Source organism: Leucopleurus acutus (genome assembly GCF_964270905.1).
Source record: "Leucopleurus acutus genome assembly, chromosome: 2".
Taxonomy (NCBI): domain Eukaryota; kingdom Metazoa; phylum Chordata; class Mammalia; order Artiodactyla; family Delphinidae; genus Leucopleurus; species Leucopleurus acutus.
In genome coordinates, this window is record NC_139143.1 from 6,322,253 (window position 1) to 6,338,032 (window position 15,780).

The 15,780-nt window shown below is 36.0% G+C and overlaps 1 protein-coding gene across 15 annotated transcripts in view; it reads left to right on the top strand.

Moving 5' to 3' along the window:
* KCNT2 (potassium sodium-activated channel subfamily T member 2) overlaps window positions 1-15,780 on the top strand; it is a 425,289-nt gene that overhangs the window by 307,935 nt on the left and 101,574 nt on the right. For all 15 annotated transcript variants that reach the window (XR_014326811.1, XM_082857000.1, XM_082857001.1 and 12 more), the window contains 4 exons: window positions 654-883; window positions 8,102-8,315; window positions 10,735-10,840; window positions 14,776-14,948. Coding sequence is in view for 14 of the 15 variants with exons in the window: in XM_082857000.1 (XP_082713126.1) it covers window positions 654-883; window positions 8,102-8,315; window positions 10,735-10,840; window positions 14,776-14,948 (723 nt within the window). In the remaining variant the exon portion in view is untranslated. The remainder of the gene's footprint in view (window positions 1-653; window positions 884-8,101; window positions 8,316-10,734; window positions 10,841-14,775; window positions 14,949-15,780) is intronic.

The window sequence follows — 15,780 nt, forward strand, 5'->3', positions numbered from 1 at the left end:
ACCTGAAAAAGTATATAAGAAATTTTAAGTAACACCTGTTACAGTTAGTGGTTATTATTTCTCCTAATTAAGTTGTGTACCTATTCAATGCTATTTAATTTTTTTTTCTAAATTTTTTTCTAAAATTCAAGACAGAACAAAAATAAATTTAGGGACCCTAATTCTTTCTCTTGTGACCTTGAGTAAGTTTCTTCCTCTCCCCTAAGCCAATGGCTGTCAAACTTTTTTGACCAAAGTAAGAAATACTGTTTTATCTTTTTTGACCAAATTAAGGTATACATTTTATGGTAAGACCCAGTACACACACACAAAATTTACAATAAAACTCTTACCCTTACTAAATGATATGTAGATAATATTTCTATTATCTTTTATTCCATTCTTTTTTATTAAAAAACATATATAGTCTTAATTAACTAAATTGATTTCACAACACACTAAGGACATAGTTGTTTTTTTTTTTTTTTTCCTTTAAAAACAAGAGCCTTGAACTTTTAGGATCTTTTCAAGCTTTCAAATGTTCTTATTTGAGGTTTTAATTTTTCTCTGCCTTATAATAGTTTAATTATTTTCTTACATATGTGAACTTTAAAAAAAAAAACTAATTGCTGAATTTAACCCTTAAACTCTTTTATTTTTTTTTTTAAATTAAGGTTTGGTGTCTGCTTGATTGGTATTAGGAGGGAGGATAATAAAAACATTTTGCTGAATCCAGGTCCTCGATATATTATGAGTGCTACAGATATATGTTTCTATATTAATATTACCAAAGAAGAGAATTCAGCATTTAAAAACCACGACCATCAGAAAAAAAGCAATGTATCAAGGTCATTTTATCATGGACCATCTAGATTACCTGTACATAGCATAATTGCCAGCATGGGTAAGTATAAATACATTTGGAAATATCATTAGTCTCTTTCTTTGAAAAGAATAATAAATATACTTTAATTTTTCTTAAAATTCCAAAGCCAAATTTAAAACATACTTGTGTGTATTACAAACTTGGTATAGCTAAGTATTACAGAACAAAATTTCAAATCTGTTAAATTGGTAAGAAATTAAGCTAATTCAAAACGTCTAACGATGATTTCATATATCTGATTAGTATATAAGCACCTGACACTTCTATATTTCTTTGTCAGTTCTCTATTCAGTTATCAGTAGTGGTTCTTTCAAATACTCTCCATTTTTCTCAAAACTCTCCTATCCATCTAATTCTCATCATAGAACTTGGCTTCTGTGACACAGAAATTAAAAAAAAAAAGATTCAGACAAATAAGAATTTCCTTTAAATTTTGCCACCAAACCACCTACACACCTATAAGCATTTAGTTTCTATCACAAGGAAAATGAGTTTCTTCTTTTAACTTCTAATATTTTAGTATAAATGCATTCACTTATGCCATGGACCCTTCTCCATTTCCCCCTTAGGAACTTCAGTCTTTTATTCATCCTCATTACCTAAATTTTTTTTTTTTTTTTCAAAATCCCTGGTTCATTCTCTCCTCCCTCTCTCTGTCTCTCTCTCTGACTTCACCTCTCTACACACACACACACACAACACACTTCTGGACCTCATGTTACGACATCATTTTCACAGATAAATTCCTCTAAAGAGCTGTCTGCGGTTGACAGCTTGAAATCTTATTGTTCCCTCATGTCTCTACCAGTTTAGTCTGAAATCTGCAATCATTATATTACTGAAACTCCTCTGGCAAGGCCACCACTCTCCTCTTTGTCACTAAATCCAGTGGACATCTTCGCATCTTCCAGTGGACATCTTAAAATGCTCTAGTGCTTTTCCTCTGCATCCTGTACATTCATTTTCCCTAAATAGTCACATCTGATCTCAGAGATTCAACTGTCCTCCATAAATTGATGCTTCCCTTACCTAAATCATTACCTTAAACCTCTCTTCACAACAATATATTCAACTGTCCGTGGGTTATTTCTATCTGAGTGCCTACAGGAAAAACCGATGCGGCATATTCAAATTGAACTTTCCCCCCTCATTCAAAACCATTTCCACCTCCTTTTTTTTTTTGCTAAAAACAAATGGGACATCATCATCCTCTGATTGGTAATGCCACAAGTCTGACTTTTACGATTCCTCTCTTATACTTCATAATTCACTGAATTCTACTAAATCTGACCATTAAGTAGCCCCTAATGTCATTCATTTCTGTGTCCATTCTCAGTGCTATCAGTGTGGTCAGTCTGAACCTCCCTCATCCTTTCTCTCCACTGCAGCATCATCCCCCCAATCTTTTCTGCACGCCTCCGGCCTTGCTGCCCTACACTGTCCTCCACCTTGCAACCAGAGTAATAATGTTTACATAATGTTATAGTCATTTTCCTGCGTTAATCTTTTTAATTGCTTCCTATGAGCCATTGGAAAAAAAGTCTAAATTTTATAACATGGCTTATAATTGGATGATCAAAACCTCTTTTTTACATGAGGTAATCCCAGTTTTCCCAGGACAGTACCGGTTTATATACATTTTCCTGGTGTCATTATTAACAGAACTCTACTTTGACTCTCAGGAATATCTTAATTTAGAAGATAAATTACACTGTCACTTTACTTAAAGTTTTTTTTTTTAATGATTCTTTCTTATATTTTTAGTCCCACATTTTACCATCCCTTCAATTGCTTTCTTAAGTCCCAATCATACTAAATTTCTTTCAGTCTTCACTAATGGTTTTTCATCATCTCTTCAATTGCTCTCCTAAGCCCCCATCATATTAATTCATTTCAATCTTCCCTAATGGTTTTTTCACCAGCGAACCTTAATGCTTTGTTTCTTCGGACGGCATTTACTCCTCAGCCCCCAACTTTGCCTATGTAACTACTTCTAATCCTTTGCATCTCAGTCCCAATATCACCCCCTCTGAGGCATATTTCCTGGTCCTGCTTGGACTTTGTTAAGTAAATCTGATTGTCATTGATATAACATGATTATTTCTCTTCCATAGCAGTTCTATTCATTTCTTTCACATATTCAAGAATTACTTATTGAGTACCTAGTGTGTGCCAGGAACTCTTATAAGTATTTGTGATTAGAGAACAAGCAGACAGAGATCCCTAGCTCCCAGAGCTAACATTCTATCATGGGGAAGACTTGCAATAAATAACATATATAAAAAAATTAAAAGTAAATTATTTAGTAGGTTAGAAGGTGATGAGTAATAAGATAAAAGAGAGAAGAAAACAGAGCTAGGAAAAGTGCGTATGAATTTTGGGAGAACTGGATTTTTGAGTGGATTGTAGGCCTCATGGAAAAGGTGACATTTGAGAAAATACTTGAAGAAAAATGAGGGAATTATCCCTGTGGTTGTCTGAAAGAAGAACATTCCTTCAGGGATAATAGCCAGTACAAAGGCCCTAAAGTAGGAGTAGGAGCCTGACAGATGTGCTCCAGGAACAGTAAAGAGGCCCTCGTATACAATGGAATATTACTCAGCCATAAAATGGAACAAAATTGGGTCATATGTAGAGACGTGGATGGACCTAGAGAGTGTCATACAGAGTGAAGTAAGTCAGAAAGAGAAAAACAGATATCGTATATTATCGCATACATGTGGAATCTAGAAAAATGATGCAGATGATCTTATTTGCAAAGCAGAAACAGAGACACAGACGTAGAGAACAAACGTATGGATACCAAGGGGGAAGGGGGGGTGGTGGGAAGAATTGGGAGATTGGGATTGACATATATACACTATTGATACTATGTATAAAACAGATAACTAATGAGAACCTACTGTATAGCACAGGGAACTCTATTCAGTGCTCTGTAGTGACCTAAGTGGGAAGGAAGTCTAAAAAATAGGAGATATATGTATACGTACAGCTGATTCACTTTGCTGTACAGCAGAAACTAACACACATTGTAAAGCAACTATACACCAATAAAAATTAATTTGAAAACATAGAAGAGGCCTTCGTGACTCAAACATGATGATTTGATGGTAAGAGTACAGGAGATGAGAGGGAAAAGGTAAAAAGAGGTCAGATCATGTTGGGCTTTTTAAGTCAATGTAAGAGTTGTAGCTTCCACTCTGAGTGAAGTGGGAGTCACGATAAAGGTCTAAGCAGAGGAACAGCGTGATCTCACCTGTGCTGAACTCCGTTTTAACACAATCACTTTGGCTGCTGTTGAGAATAGATGCTTTAGGTCAAGGATCCAGTGTATTTTCAAGTGGCATTGGTAAAAAAGAAAAAAAAATTCTGTGTATACTGTGAAGGTAGAGGAACCAGGATTTGCTGCTGAATGGGAAGTGAACTGTAAGAAAAAGAGAAGTGTAAAGAACTCAAGGTTTTTCATATAAGCAGCAGGAAAAAGGGAATGGCCATCAATGAGGGTGGGGGAGTAAAGGTTTAGTGGGAGCCAGGGAAGATACAGAGTTCAGTTTGGGACACAGTGAATTTCAAATATCTGTTAGACATTGAGAGGAAGATGTCAAACAAGAGATTAGGGGCTTCCCTGGTGGCGCAGTGGTTGAGAGTCCGCCTGCCGATGCAGAGGACACGGGCTCGTGCCCCGGTCCGGGAGGATCCCATGTGCCGCGGAACGGCTGGGCCCGTGAGCCATGGCCTCTGAGCCTGCGCATCCGGAGCCTGTGCTCCGCAACGGGAGAGGCCACAACAGTGACAGGCCCGCGTACCGCAAAAAAAAAAAAAAAAAAAAAAAAAAAAGAGGTAAGAGTCTAGAGTTCAGGAGAGAGGTGTATGCTGAAAAAGTAAATTTTGGATTCCTGAGCTTATGTATTATATTTAAAGCCATGAGACTGAACAAGATCATTGAGAAAACGATTGTGGGAAGAAAAGGGATAAAGACAAAGGACCAAATCCTGCAGCACGTCAATATTAATATCAGGATGATGGGAAGAAACCAGCAAAGGAGACAAAGAAGGAGCTACTACAAGGTAGCAGGGAAACCAGATGAGTGTCCTGTCCTGGGATCCAAATGAATCAAGTGTATGCAGAGGGTGGAGTTACCAGCCATGTCTGATGCTGCTAGTAGGTCAAATAACATGAGAACTGGCCATTGAATTTAGCAAAACAGTGTTCTTTGCCTTGATAACAGCCCTTTCAATGACGTGGTAGTGGAGAATGCCAGGTCAGAGGGGTTTATGACAGAATGGCAGAAGACAATGTAGAGAAACTAGGTCTAGACGACTCTGAAAAAGTTGTGCTGAAAAAGAGTGCAAAGAAAAGACTTGGTGGCAATGGTAGATGTGCAAGAAAGTGAGAAGGGCAAGTTAATCAGGAGTATAGGTAAGAGAATGAGTACAATGATGGACCATGGAACTTAACTTAGGTAAGGAAGTGAAAAGACATCTGTTGGTTGAAGGAGACTGAAAAGCTAGTGAATTTAATAGATTATAGTTCCAGTGGGAATCAAAAAGGAGGGAGCTGGCAAGAGAAGAGGTGACAATAAGTATCAAAGAATGCGATGCCAGAAATAGAGCTTATGTGTCAATAGTAATCATAAATCATAAATCAATAGTAATTATAAAATCTAGGGTATGACCGTGAAAGTGAATGGCTAAGGAATGATGGGAGAAAAGGCCATTAGTGGAGTATAGTCTATAAAAAAAACATGGAATCACTATGTGTACACCTGAAACTAATATAAAACTAATATAATGTTGTTAGCAGTACTTCAATTAAAAAAAAAAACAACACTACGTGGGATGACAGACACAGGAGTGAACAAAGAATATAGTGAAAGATACTGGGTACAGAGCTGCGGTATTATAGGTGATGAAAGGAAAATGGTCTGAAAGAGGCAGTGAGAACATTGAGGGTATCTCCCCACTTCCAAAACACAGACATCTCTTTAGGTGTTGCAGCCTTCAGAACTGCAGGGAAAGATGTCAGAGAAGAGCCAGGTTTTGTTAGGGGAAGGAAGGATTCAAAGAAGAGCTTGTTTCTGTAACTGTGACTGCTTTCTAAAATTGTGTCTTCCCTCTGCTAAATTCTGACTTTCTCTTGGTCATATCCCCCAAGCCCAGCTTGGTGACAGATATCAGTGTTGGCAGAATTGTCAGGGAGAGACCACATTTCCTGTGTTGGTCAGGAAGATGGTGAAGAGGTAACTGGAGGTGATGTGGAGACATATTTGGGAGGGGGTGGAATTCAGAGAACATGGTTCCTTAGGAAGCAGGTGGGGACTTATCCCCACCGCAAGAGTAGGGCTTAGTTTTACATAAATGGAGGTATGTCTGTTTCATTCCAAATGTAAATGAGGGGAAAAAAAAATGTCTGGTGAAACTCTCATGTTCATTTGCTTGAAGAAGTTGAAGGATTTCTTCTGCCGTAACTTCTCTTTTCTCTCTGAATTAGACGACGTGGTCATCTGTAGGGGATAAACGTCATAAATATGGATTTGGATTAATAGTATTAAGATGTAAATCATATCATATGGCTTTATTTCGATAAATCAACCTTATAAAATTTCATGTTTGATCAGATCCAGTCACCTGATTAGTGGAAAAGTCAATCTCAGTTTTTCTAAGATCCCCATCTCACCTCTAAGATAGATTGAATTATAAATTAATCCTTATTTATGGTGCTAAAACAGTGGCCAAGTGTACAGCTTCTGATGCCAACCGCCTTTGTCTCTGCTCAGATACTGGAATTGCTGACTGCTGGTCATCACGTCCTTTCCTCGGGCACAGCAGCTCTAGACATATTCTTACAGGCCCCTCGCAGGAGTCTTCCCTGTTGGCTGTAGACACACCAGCCCACCCCTCCCTCTAATCTGAGTGTTGTGTATAGTATATGAAGAGGTACTAGCCTCTAAAACCTGACCTCCCACATTTCAATGTTGAGGAATACCCAGATATTCTCCCCAGTCTCTTGTTTCTATCAACTTTCACACTCAGAAACATTGAGATGCCAAAACCCATGAGGTTTTTTCCCCCCCTTTACAAACTTAGGCTGTTATAGTGAAGAAGGTGGCAAGGTCAGACAGAAGTCTGAAGGAAGTGGAGAGTGTTTTAATAGTTGCTTCGAAGAATGAGACGAAATGAGGACTAAGGGCTTTCAGAAGGATGACCGGCTATCCATAAAAGCATACATGAAGTGAGTTATCGTAAAATATGGAGGCAGTTATCCGTTAGATTGGATTATTTCTACCAGAAGGGGAGAGACATCCACTTTCCATATACTGATGTTTAGACTAGTTTTTAAATGTTAATTTAAAATCTCAAAGGAAATCGTTTCTTCCGCTTACTATTCCTTGAGTATCCCAAGAATTCAAAAGCCTTAAGCTATTTAGATTCGCTCTTCTTATTGCCCCAAGGTATTTCCGTGGCTCCTGTGCTCGTGATTTTCTTTTAGGTCAAAAAAATCAAATGTCATGATTTCAGAGTAGCCCTTGTCATCGCCTAGTGAAAAGCTCATCCCTCCTCCCGCTTCCCATCCCCACTATTCCGTATCACATAATTCTGTTTTATTTTCTGCATGGTATTTGGCGTTATCAGGAATTACTTTTTTCACTTCTCTGTCCACTTGATTATCTTAAAGATAAATCCGTATGTGTAGAAACCTTGTCTGCCTTGTTCCTTGCATACCTCAAGTGCCTAGACTAGTGCTTGCCACACAGAGTACTTAATAAATATTTGCTGAATAAACATAAACATTAATGGTTCTAATGTAAAAAAGCGGTTATAAATCAGTAAGAGAAAGATAAAAAAATGGGGGAAAAAGATATAATGAGAAACCCACAAAATGCAAATGGCAAATTTTTTTCATTAATTTTAAATAAATATAAATGGAAACAAGGTATTTTTTTAACTGAAATTTCTAAGTATTTCAGGATTTCACAAATCTTATGTTTCATACTATAGAGCTGGTTGCAGCAAATACACTTTTGCACAAATACAGAAATTGTTTTTATCCATGCGGGCAAAAATACGCATATTAAAAAGAAATAAATAACCTTTGAGATTAAAGGATAAACAGTATATCATATATTTCCTGGTTATTCTGGCTGTATTTCATCTCACTTTGATCATTAAATGATTGACAGGTCCTATAGGTTAGGCGGCAAATGCTTTGATGGATTTTCATGTCTCATTGTTCCAGGTACTGTGGCCATAGACTTGCAAGACACAAGCTGTAGGTCAGCAAGTGGCCCTACCCTGTCTCTTCCTTCAGAAGGAAACAAAGAAGTCAGAAGACCCAGCATTGCTCCCGTTTTAGAGGTTGCAGATACGTCATCACTTCAAACATGCGATCTTCTAAGTGATCAGTCAGAAGATGAAACTACACCAGATGAAGAAATGTCCTCAAATGTGGAGTATGTTTGTAAGATTTACTGGGATTTGTGCTTGCCAAGAAAAACTAATATCCTTCCCTTCTGGACATCCTAGAATCAATCCTACATGCTTCTACCAAAACACTCTTCCTATTAGCCAGTATCTCTCTTGATGATAAAGTAACCTAAGTCCTCAAATTTCTGGCTTCAACAGCTATTGACAGCCTCATTTTTCTCTATATTATCCTTTATCCTTAAAGAAAAAAAATAGGTAAATCAGCATTTCCATGATATAACCTATATTATATTTTACATATTTTTCTTTAAGGATACAGTTTGTATTTTCATAATTACATGATTTTGTTGAATTATAATGTACCTTCTACCTCTAATTTATTTTTTCACTTCCATATTGAAGTTCAATCAATTATTCAATGACATGTAATGCAGCTTCTTCCATTAAGCTTCTCTTATTTCAGCATTCAGCAATCATTTTTATTCAGGATACATCAATAATATTTTGAATGAATGAATAAAGGAAGTACTAGTTCTCTTTACTAAGATTCCATAACAGATAGTATCAATGTTTAAGCTATTAATCACATTTTAGCCTACAGTAGAGGTTGTTTACTTGTCGTATATTATGTTGGCATTTCTTTTTTTTTTTTTTTTTTTTTTTTTGCGGTACACGGGTCTGTCACTGTTGTGGCCTCCCCCGTTGCGGAGCACAGGCTCCGGACGCGCAGGCTCAGCGGCCATGGCTCACGGGTCCAGCCGCTCCGCGGCATGTGGGATCTTCCCGGACGGGGGCACGAACCCGTGTCCCCTGCATTGGCAGGTGGACTCTCAACCACTGCACTACCAGTGAAGCCCTGTTGGCATTTCATGAGGAAAGCACAGTGTTCAACAGTCTTGACAGTGGAGTCTGAAGGAATTTGTGTCCCATGGCAGTTCTACCTTATACTGGTTGTGTGCCAGTGACTTTGATTAAATCTTCTGACCCACGATGCTTTATCTGTAAATAGTGTTCATATGAAGATTAATTGAGGTAATAGAGTAATGTGCTTAGGACAATGGTTTGTGCAGAGTAAGCATTCAATGAGTATTAAATACTATTTGGTGTAGTATTGGTCGTAGTGGCAAAGGTAACATCATTCAAACACTTCTAATATTTTTCATATAATAGAAGTTCAATCAATGTTGAACTGAACTAAAATGAACTGAAATATAATTGAAACTTAGAAAAAGCCTTCTGTTATTCCTTCACACTTTTAAATATTTATTACAAGAAACTTACACATACCCACAGAAGACAAGTCCACTCTCCAAGAAATTAATAATACTCAAATAGATTTATGAAATATTTGACAGGAAGAAGAAGAGATTTGACCACCAGTATATTTCTAGAAATGGTGTTGTGTGTTGTGATACAAATTCTTTCTTTACATGTACTGAAAAAACTGAGGTGGAATTTTTTTTTGTATCTAGAAAAATGAAAAAGATGTTGAAGTAATAGTGGGAGACTATCAACTTCTAAATTTGCAAAATGTTCTCCATTTTACCGTCCTAGCTAATGATGTCTGGAATAACTAGATTTGAAAGTTCTTGGTTTGAAAGATAAATTTTCTTTATCAAAAAAGAGCTTTCATATTGGATAAAATAACTTTCCCTCTACTAAATTTTCTTTTATTTCTTAATTTTCATTTGTGCTGCTACTTTTTGATAGTTTCATTTTGAAAATTTTACAACCATAATGTGACTATATTTATAAAGTCAGCAAATAAACTGAGCATCTTTGATAATATTTAAGCGTGATTCCAGCAAAAACTCTGGCTTTTGTGTGGGTCTAATGGAATAATTTACTCAATCTAAAATGATTTACTCTTTTTTGGTTATGCATCCATGACTGATGAATAGTGATAGAGTGAATCATAATAATGCATTTTGCTTTAATGTATTTTGTAAAGATTAACATTACTATTTTCTAAAATGTGTCTAAATCTTTTAAACTGAGGATTGGCAAACTTTTTCTGGAAAGAACCAGCTAGTAAATATTTCCAGCTTTATGGACCATGTGGTCTTTGCCCCAACTACTCAACTCTGTTTCTGAAGCGTGAAAGCACCCCAAGACGATACATAAAATGAGTGAGCATGACAGTGTTCTGACAAAACTCACTTCTGGACACTGAAGTTTAAATTTCATATAATTTCACAAGCTGATATATTATTCTTCTTTTGACTTGTTTTTCCAACCATTTAAAAATATTAAAACTACTTTAGTTCACAAAACCATGTGATGAGCCAGATTAGGTCCATGGGCCTTATTCTAAACTATGTCCATATCAAAAGAAAGAATTACTGCATCTAACTTTATCAAAGTAGAGGAACATGGCTATAACTTGATTGTCTGACTTTGCCTGCATTAATTCAAGGCAATTCAGTATTTCCTATTGTTTTACAGATATGCTAAAGGCTACCCACCTTACTCTCCATATATAGGAAGTTCACCCACTTTTTGTCATCTCCTTCATGAAAAAGTGCCATTTTGCTGCTTAAGACTAGACAAGGTAAGCACTTACTGCTGTTATTTTCTGTAAAACTAAAATGATGGCATTGTGTAATTACATGTATTTAAATAATTTTGTATAGTCTTTTGACTGAAATATGTTAAAAGAATATTATCTTTCAAATGTAAATGTAATACATAAAGTGGTGAATTTTACTTTCTTAACTGCACTAAAGGTTACCCAAGTGCTTTACCCTCTACTAATGTAGCCAACGAGTTGGTCAGTCATTGTTTCAAAGAGAAAAACAAAGATGCCAGAGCCTCAAACCAGAGTCTCCCCAGATCATTTTGGCCAGATGTGCTCTATTTATTTTATTAGACATTTTTGCCTCAAATCTCAAAGTGGAATCGCTTGACATGGTGAAATTAGCTAGTCATAATTCATTATTGAATTATTAGACTGGAAGTGTCTTGCTTAATGTCCCCTTTCCTAAAGATTTTATAGTAGTTCTTGGTTCCTGCCTTGATGTTCAGGAGAAACCATCCAAAACAGAAAGATTCCAAGAAAGCAGGAATCTTTCTCTTTCACAGTATGGCCATTGGACATGACCTGGGTAAGAATTTGTTTTCATGATGAGTCAGAGAGCAGATAAAGAGAAGACTCTCAAACCCCCCATCTCCCAGAAATTAAAATGTGCCACTAATTCTAACCAGGAATTTCTTCTTTTATTCTATATTTTGGAGTTTGCTGGAGTTAAAATCCCAGCTCTCTGCTTCCAGGCTCAGCCAGTTTGGGCAAATAACATTATCATTAAACTTCAATTTCCATATCTCCAAAATGCTTGTAATTTTAATATGAACCTTATAGGGTTCTTGTGAAGATGATATAAATTTGTGCATGGAGAAAGCTTTTCACAGTGCCAGGAACGTAATAAATGTATAGGCACTTAATACATTTTGTTAATATTTTTACTACTATTAGTTTTTCCATGTGATAAACATTATGAATCTTGGCTGTAGCTGTCACTCTTGAGGAAGATTAGCAGATCATTAGAAAATTTCTGCCTCTATCTTCCTAAAGATTTTTTGTGAACCCTTACCCGTGCTCCCAGATGTTCATCTGGGTCCATTAAGGTGGACGGTTCCATCTCTCGATGCCTTATTTTTTGTCAGTCCTTGTTTTGCTTTCCTGCTTCACAGCATTTCTAGCACTGGCTCGCTCTGCATCTTTGGTAACCTTGATGCACCTTAAGCTTCAGAGCCCTTCTCCTGTATTGGCCCCTTCTAAGAACCTGTGACTGATTTTTTATGTATGACTTTTGCGTTTTTTTCCTTAAAGAGGATTTCCAAAATAATATCATGTTCTCTGAGCCTTTTATTTAAAATGCCACATCTGGTGGCATTTTACTTTTTAACACACAAAGATGAAAGTAATGTTGGGAAACCAAAGAGTCGAAGTGATTCCACGGATTCCCAAGAAGGGAACCTGATACAGGAAAAGTTAAGCTTTCAGAGATGAGGCTTGCTGGAGGAGAAACAGTCTTTTAAAGCCAAAAGACAAGTTGTCTCTTCACCAAAGTAAAAAAGCGATGTTTCCGAGTATTGTTGATTGGCCGATAACATCTGGGGTTATCCATTCTTTAGGTGGCGTTAGTCTGGCTGGAGGTAGTGGTCTGCTCTGTAAATGAGTGCCCATTTTGCGATTAGCAGATGGGGTTATGCAGCCAATCCTACTGTGTCCATGAAGTCTGTGAGCAGGTATTTTGTTGCCCAGTCCGTTTTGCATTAGTATCAGCAGGCTCCTTTTGGTCAAGGTTTATCGATACTAAATTCCCTGTTTTGTCCTTGTTCTATTTCTTTTTTTTTCTTACTAGTTGAGCTACTTCTAAATCTTCTAAATTAGTTCTTTTACCTCATTTGATCTCATAAAAATGAAGTTCTTAATAATCTCAGCCTCAGCCTGTCATCCTCTCCTTCCACAATCTCTTTGTAAGTGACCTAATTTCATGTGGCTTCAGATCCTGTCTATAGTAGTAATTCTCCAATCATACTTCCAGTGAAGACTGCCTGTCCTCCTTTACCACTCCCCATTTCTCCATTCTTTCTTATGCCTTAATCCTTCCTGCTGGATTGATCTTCCTACTTCCATGATTAGAAATCTACTTTTAGAAATTCTACTAATGAGATCCTATTAGTGGTAAACTCTTTCAATTTCACTTTCCCTAGATGTGTCCTTATTTTGTCCTCCTTCTTGAAGAATAGTTTTGCCGGGTGTCCAATTCCAGGCTCTGAATTTTCTTTTTCTTTTAGCCTGTTAGGATTCTATTTACTACTTTCTGTGCTCCACACTGCTGATGAGAGGTCGGCCATCGTTCTAATTTGTGTTTCTGGTAGTTAGGGCTCTCTTTTCTCTCTGGCTGCTTTTAAGATCTTCTTCTTGTCTTGGCTGTTCTGCACTATGACAATGTGTATGACACTGGATTTCTCTTTATTTATTTGGATTAGGATTCATTGGGTTTCCAGAACCTGAGGATTTGGATATTTCATTAATTCTAGAAAATCCTCAGTCAATATTTATGTGAATAGTGCTTCTTGCTGATTCTTGCATCTCTTTTTCAGGTATTCTTTTTAAATGTGTATGAGACATTCTCACACTATCTTCCAAGTATCTTAATTTTTCCATACTACTTTCTCTTTTCTTTCTGTATTCTGAGTAATTACTTCAACTCAATCATGCAGTTGATCCCTTCAGATGCATCAAATGGGCAATTTAAATCATCTTTTGAGCTTCTGTTTTTAATTGTTATATTTTTAGTTCCAAAATAGAGTATATGCAATTTCTTTAAACATCTAAGTGAATATTTTAAATACCCTCTTGTTCTTTGCTCTTGCTTTGAATGTTCTCTTTTATTTCTTTAAACATAGTAAACACGCTCATTTTCTATTCTGAATCTTATAACAGTGAAATCTGTAATCTTTGTGATTCTAATTCTGGTGTTTATTGCTTCTGCTGACTCAAAGTACCTTGTTCCCAACAATGTTCTGTAACTTTTTATTAAAGAATAAAGGCAGAGAACATTCCAGAGTTGATGATGAATCCACAGAGAATCAACAAATCTCAACCCAAATAAAAAGAAACCCTCATAAAGACATATAAAGATTAAAAACCCAGAACACTAAAGCAATTATCCAGGCAGATAATTTTGTTTAAAAGGATCTTGATTTAATAATGCTAAGTCCAGTAAATTCTAGCTCCCTAGGAGGTAGCAAAATATCCTCAGGAAACACATTTTGGTAATTTGTTGTTATTATTGTTAACATTAGTATTTTACATTTCAGTATTTGCATCGTTATCTTGCCAGCTCAGGTATACATTTAGACAATTAGGGTTTTTTCTTTTAATTTTTTTTTTTTGTTTTTTAACCAAAAAAAAAATCCCTTTCGATATTGATATCCATCCTTTTGGTATTCCATAGTTGGAATGTTCCAAGGTTATTTAATTTTAATATTACTCTTTTTCTGGAAATAAAGTCAGAGGCAGATGATTTATTTTTTTCCAGCTTTATTGAGGTATGATTGAGAAATACAAATTGTGTATATTTGAGGTACATAACATGATGCTTTGATATGCATATACCTTGTGACGATTCCTTAATATTGATACCCAGATGTCATCTGGCAGCAAGTTTCAGTTTGCAGTGGAACATGTGTACACTGTGTTGCTGCCTTTTCCTTCCCCAGATCAAGCTGCATACCTGCAATTCATTTGTCTCGTCCATGCACACCTTCAGGCTGGAGAACTTGGCATAGAAAAATGTAACTATTTTCAAATTTGTTAGAAAACAAAGGATTTACTAGGTTAGATTAATTTCACATTTCCAGATCTTCTAAATATTTGTAAGTGACCTAATTTCATGGGTCATATTGGGTAATATTTTTACCCAATATTAGTGGAGTATAAAAATGGCCTTTCTTTGTATAATTTTTCTTCTCTAGAGTTGCCAGCATAACTACTATGAGGACGCAAAAGCCTATGGATTCAAAAATAAGCTAATTATAGTTGCAGCTGAAACAGCTGGAAATGGATTGTATAATTTTATTGTTCCTCTCAGGGCATATTATAGACCAAAGAAAGAACTTAATCCCGTAATACTGCTATTGGATAACCCGTAAGTATATTTTTAAATGCACAAACAAGACAAAAATTTGTTAATATTTTATCAAAAATAATTTAATTTACTTAGAATATTTTAAATCAGATACATTATGGCACATGATTCATTGAGAGATATATTCTGTGCTGTGGTAGTAAACAACCATTGTATATGATTGTGTTTCACAAATACAACTTAAAACATCACTGGAGTACTCTGAGCCTTTTATTTAAAACTATTTTTGCAAGTGGTCATTGCTCTCTACCAGTGGGAAACGTGCCACTGAAATAATTATAGTTATTTTCATTAAATTAATCAACAAGCCTGGAAAATCTCTGCCAAAACTGGACAATTTCATTGTCTTTGTGAAGAACCATTAATTATCAGAGGAGCATATTAATGATCTATTTTATATCATACCATTACACACCATCATAAGTTCCTATGATTCTTCCACTGTTAAAACATATATTCTGTAACATAACATAAATAGTTTGTGCTTTACAATGTTCATTTCTTTTGAAAATGTTTGATTGATATACTCTTGTGAAATAAGACTACTTAAACATTTCAAAATCCTTATATGAATGTAAATATACATCACTAAATGCTGTGGTCAAATCCATTGTATACTAAAATTGCAATACTTCTCTCTCTGACTCAGATTAGTAGCAGATGGTCCTTAAATCAATACCATGTTTTAGAATCCTCCAACTCTCCTCTTAAACTCTAAAGTGATGCAAATTTCAGGGTAAACCAAATGAGGCCAAAATCTTCTGCCTTGTCTCTGCTTTTAAAATTTATCAAAAGAATTTTTTCAAAACAGAGGTATCTCCCCAATATATTG